At 47.4% G+C, this 5655-nt stretch overlaps 1 protein-coding gene across 1 annotated transcript; it reads left to right on the top strand.

Annotated features, from left to right (window-relative positions):
• The first annotated feature begins 742 nt into the window (after positions 1-742).
• On the top strand, positions 743-4150 carry LOC123105476 (uncharacterized). Its single transcript, XM_044527550.1, has 2 exons — positions 743-2283; positions 3850-4150. Exons 1-2 carry the CDS (start codon positions 780-782, stop codon positions 3912-3914), a joined length of 1569 nt encoding a protein of 522 aa, XP_044383485.1. The 5' UTR covers positions 743-779; the 3' UTR covers positions 3915-4150.
• Positions 4151-5655: the final 1505 nt, after the last annotated feature.

Raw genomic sequence — 5655 nt, forward strand, 5'->3', positions numbered from 1 at the left:
CTCTCTGGGCGCAAGCTGGTTACAGGGATCTGCACATAGATCAGCGAAAATAATTATTAAAACATGTTCCAACGTGTATCTGAAAAACGTTTAGCATGTATTTGAATGTTTTTCAAACATGTTTTTGTAAAAGTTGTAATAATGCATTTGAAAAATATTAAACATGCATAAAAATGTTTTAGATGCATACAAAAGATATAGAACTTGTATGAAAAGGTAGACATCAAAACATATACTCGAAAAAATGTTAATAATATATATTTGAAAATGTTTAACATGTATAAAAAAATATGATGTATATTTATTTACAAGGCGTATGAAAAATGTAGATGTTTGTTGAGAAAAAAGAAAATGAAGAAACAAAGATAAGCGAATAAAACCAGTGAAATGTTCTTATATTTATTTATAAGAACATTTTTTACACTAGTGTAGTGTCAAAAACGTTCTTATATTATGGGACAGAGGGAGTAGGAAAGAAACAAAGAAAACCGAGGAGACAAAAGGAAAAAAAATAAAATGAAAAAAGAAGGAAAAAGAGGAAAACCGAAAAAAAACCAAAGAAAACCTAGCAAAAAGTGGAGACGAAAAAACCTAGCTACAGGAAAAGGCCAGCCCAGTAGAGTGCCAGTCAGAGGCGAGACGGACTCCGCTTCGGACTTGTTTCCGGTTGCTGGCCTAACCGTCTCGTGGCCGGCCCAGTGAGATTTTTAGTAACTTATAGCCTGTGGCCCTTCTTTCCCGTCCACCAAAGACCAAACCAGTTCCTCCCCACCAGAAACATGGTTAGGGTTAGGGTTAGGGAGGAGGCGGAGGCGGCTGCTTTATTCCCGATCCCGATCTCAATCCCGATGCCGATCCCCATGACCACCGGAGGAAAAAAGATTAGGGAGGAGGCGGAGGCGGAGGCGGAGGCGGCTGCTTTATTCCCGACGCGGATCCCGATCGGCATGGCCAGCAGAGGCGGAGGAGCGCCATGGGCGGACGGTGCCTTCCCCGATTGGGTGATGCTGGACCGCCTCGGCCGCACCAAGTCCTACGACGGCATATGCGCTGTTCGTGAGGCCGTCAACCAGAACAAGACCGCCGCTGCAGTTCACATGGCCAGCGGCCGCTCCTGCTACGTGTCCTTCGCCCTCGCCGATCCTCCAGAAGGGGTCTCCTACTTCGACCTCCACTGGCCGGAGAAAGAAGCCTCAGCCACCCGGCCCGCCTGTCCCTACGTCCGGGCAACTGACGAGGACCTCGTCCTCTTCCACATCTCCATCCCGAGCCAGACTCGCTACGACAACATCGCGTCAGATCTGTTCGTCTACACGGCCGCCGGTCCTTCCCCCTCGGTGCAGCAGCTCCCTCGGTACACCAAGGACAGGAAAAGGCCGTTCCTGATGGATAAATTCGCCACAGGCATCCTGCAGCTCGCGCCGGACTGCTACATTGTTGCCGACCTTAATGTCTACCCCAAAAAAAGCGACACTGGCAATCATCCCATGCTTGTTGAACTCTGCATCTTCAACTCCGAGAAAGGACATTGGGGAACCATCTGCAACAGGCCTGCCCCGCGGCCGCATGACCAGAGCAATGTCCGGTTCCCCTTCCTGTGGTCAACTGACGATGTGCTCGCTCTTGATGGTCGTTTTCTGTGCTGGGTAGACTACTTCAGCGGTGTCCTAATATCTGACTTCTCCGATACATGCTCCCCTGTGCTTCACTTCGTGCCTTTCCCCGGGGGAAAAGAGTACCGTAATGACGTACGGGTTGAAAGATACTTCCCCGGGAGATTCCAAAGTGTGTCCGTCAGCCAAGGCATGCTGCGCTTTGTCCACATTGACAATGACTTCCATGAGAGAATCCATGGTGGCCATCGTCACCTTCTTGAGAGAAGACTAGGGCAGCACCCTCGCCAAAAGATCACCATTTGGAATTTGAACATGATGTCCAAGTTCAAGTGGGAGCTCCATCGTGTGATCTACCTGGATTCTGTCTGGGGTAGCTCTGGTTACCAGGAGCTGCACATACCTTGCCGTCTTCCTGAGTTCCCAATCATCAGTGCGGATGACCCGGATGTTGTATGCTGCCTTTTAAGGGAGGAGGAATTTCACGGTGAGGCGTGGATGATCATGGTTGACATGAAACAGGCACATGTTCAGTCATGTACTCCATATATCAATCAACAGTCCTGCTATGCTAAGTCTGTGGGTGTGGATGTGCAAGCTCGCAAAAGCCGTTTTGCTAATGTGCCCCTACTTCCAGCTGTCTTCTCCAGACACCTTGAAAGGCCAACAGGTAACTAGAAGAAGTTCTCTTAGTGTTTAAATGACGCTCTTTTATGTACGTTATCACATATTACCTAACATGGTTGCCTTTGATTAGCTTTCTGTTGGATATGGTAGTGTAACGCTGCTTTTTTTCTTACTACTATTTATCTTGCCTATGATGCAAATACATATGCTGCCTGGTTGCGTGTGCGATTCTCATAGGTAATTGAATTGTGACTTTGGTGCACGCTTATTACCCCCCTCCATTAGCGGCATTGGTTCTACTGATCAGGGTTGTTTGCCCGGCATTATTCTCTGTAGCTTTGGTCCTGCTTCAAATTTTCTAATTTGCCGCTTTCCGACACTGCATCGCTGTGTTATCGTAATATATACTCCTGTTAATAATAGCTTTAACTAATTGAAGCATTTGATATATTGTTACCATGAATCTTCTGTTAGGCTGTTCAAGCGTTTGAGTTTTAGCCACTCTAGCTGTGTAGGGCTCTACACTGTATGACAATAAAAGCTTTGGTCCTTATGCCATCAAGATGTCCTTGAGAGAGTCCTCTATTTCTCCTAGTAGGATCTTTTGCTCTTTATGGGACTGTCCATTGCCTGTACAGGTTTAGTTCTTGATTCATCACACAGCCTTCTGTTGCTACTAGTATGGTGTGCTATTTTTAAGTGAATTTTAGGAACAAGAAAAACACTATTTTGATTGCTCTTGTAAAGCATATTATATGGTCCTCTATTTTCTAGTAGCAACCTGACAGAAGTATATATAGACATGCACACGCGCGCACATGCATTTAGCTTTTAACACATATTATTTCTGTTGGCGAGAGTTTTAAAATGTGTTTCGTTGGGTTGCTTTGGGTCAATCAGGTCACATCTTTGGCTGTTTCTGTTAGAATCAGTTTGTTTCAGATAGTGTGTACTTTCTGTATCATGTAACTGGATACTGGGCTGGTGAAAAGCCATTCTCCCTGCATGAGAATGTCATTGGGTAAAACTCCTGTATTTTAGCCTTGCCGGCCTTCTCATGTGTCTGTCTTTGTCTTGATTCTGGCGACAAACTTTCCCGCTGGTTTCTTCATCTTCTCACGCCTCATCCGACATCCTTAAACCTGCCTTGTGCGACCTGAATGCACCACCCCATCCTCGGCCCATCAGCAGCATGTTCGCCAACAGTCCCCTGTTTGCCAGTTGTGGTCTTTTCAGCTGGTTGATAAAGTCGATACCTGCTCATTGAGGCCACAAACGCAACGTCATGACTATGTGGCAGAAATGAAAGAAAACGCTTTGATGACAAGTTACCCGAGAGCTAACGATGAAGAGCATAATGCCATCACCTTCCGAAACAAGATCAATTATATGATGTCATTACATTACATTTATATTAATTGAGGTCGTTACCATTTTCTTTATTAAAAATACTCCAGTGCAATGCCATTACTCTTTCTAGTTTGTCTATTTCTTTTTTTGAACTAGTATTGTGTACAACATTTTTGTAAAGTGGCAACTAATCATATCTGTCCATACTGCTCATGAACAAAGTGTATATAGCTAAGTTATTTTGTTTCTGTTTTTAAAGGGATGCTATGGAACAACGACAAGCTTGCACCTCATCCTTCAAAGAAGAGTAAGTTTGCAAGGTAAAGACTTGGGAGTATGGTTCGCTCAAATCGAAGATGATGTTTGTCAAAGGTGCAACTTTTGGGATTCTCAAACCGAAGATGATGTTTGGTGCGGTGCAGACAGAAATGTGGGAAAATATCATATTTATGTGATGAAGATGATGTACTAATGAATATCCATTAGAGTAAACGATACATATTATGGATCCTGTAATCGTATGTTTGAAAGCCAGCCTGTTATATGTTTGGGATTGAACATTGCTGGGTGTTAATTATGTTTGCCGTCGTCTTTTAGACCAGTACATTTTTGCCCTCGATAGCAAATGGTTTAGGCCCTGCCTGGGAGCTCAGATTCATTTCCGAGCTGTAACATTTTACAGCTGTAACCTGACGGTGATGGGCCGAGGTGGTGGTGTCGTCTCTGGTCGACATGTCGCCCACGGTGGGGAGAAGAAATGGTGGCGGCCGCCGCCCATTCTTGCGTGTCGAGCTGCTGCAGCACTTGTACCGCCGCCGCCCATTCTTGCGTGCCGGCTGCCATTGATTTTTGAGTCACCCTCCCCCTAGTTTTGCTAAGAGTATTTCAATCGGGGTATTTTGGCTGAATTTTTTATATTTTTGAGTCACCGTCCCCCTAGTTTTACTAAGGGTATTTCAATGGCAAACGTTTTACGCCGGGGCGCCGGCCGAGTTTTCGGCCGGTCGCTCGCGACACGCGGTCTGACTCGTGGCCCCGCACCGCTCCCTTTCCCCACCACACCTTTTCCCCACCTTATCCTCAGCCACACCACGCCGTTATCTTTTCCCCACCTTATCCTGAGCCACACCAGCATCTATCTTCATCAAATCCCTCTCATCATGGAAGTCCTCATCCGTGTCGGCAGTGACGAGGAGGACAGCGGCAGCGACGACGAGGGTAGTAGGCGGCAGGATGACGGGTCCGACTAGGTGTCGGGTGCCGCTCCGTGCGGCACCGGCGACCCCATCATCCGTGTCGCCGGCTCCTTGAACTTCTCGGGGTTGTCTCCTTGGGCGGCTGGCGTTGGGAGGCTGCGGAAGAGGAAGAGGGCGGGCGGCAAGGCCGTCAAGTCGGAGTACGCGGGCACCGACGCCTTCGACGCGTGCTGACGTCCTGCCGCCTCGTCTTCGAGCTCTGCTTCCGGCGCCGCCATCACCATCCAGCCTTTGGACGGCCACCAAGATGTTCTCTTGGTGTCTTCTGCCACCCGTAGCTCGCCTAGGCGCTCCTTTTGTCCCTTCCGCCTCCTTGACATGCCTCCTGAGGAGAGGGACAAGAAAGGGATTACGGGCACCTTATCTCTTTTTAGTTTGTAAGCCTTCGGGCCTTTGTTGAATTTAAAACTTGTTATCCCATCATTCATGTTTTCCATTCCCTATGGACTATACCTGAGTGGAATGTTTTTTTAATGAAAAAGGGATGCTTGCCGGGTCATTTGTTTGCGGGTGGAACCCACAACAAGGAGTAAATCCTTGATATCTTCAAGATAAACATTTCCTTGCCCGGCAACAGGCCTTGCCGTCTCCCCACTTCGCTCGACCTTCCTCACGCTTTCGGCGGAGGCAGGGATGAGGCGGGTTCAGGCTCCTTGTTTCATCCTTTCGCTGCCGCGACTACGACCAAACTTGGCCCCAGGAACGAGCCCTAGGGCCTAGAGTTATGGGAGCACGGTAGCTTAGGGGAAAACGAGGTTTCACATACCTCAGTCCATAATGGAATGCATGATAAGGGATGAAGGGGTCCC

Source organism: Triticum aestivum, chromosome 5A, assembly GCF_018294505.1.
Source record: "Triticum aestivum cultivar Chinese Spring chromosome 5A, IWGSC CS RefSeq v2.1, whole genome shotgun sequence".
Taxonomy (NCBI): Eukaryota; Viridiplantae; Streptophyta; class Magnoliopsida; order Poales; family Poaceae; genus Triticum; species Triticum aestivum.

Coding starts and splice junctions, on each gene's coding strand:
- LOC123105476 (XM_044527550.1), top strand. CDS start 780: ATGGTTAGGGTTAGGGTTAGGGAGGAGGCGGAGGCGGCTGCTTTATTC. Junction 2,284..3,849: donor ACACCTTGAAAGGCCAACAG/GTAACTAGAAGA, acceptor CTGTTTTTAAAG/GGATGCTATGGAACAACGAC.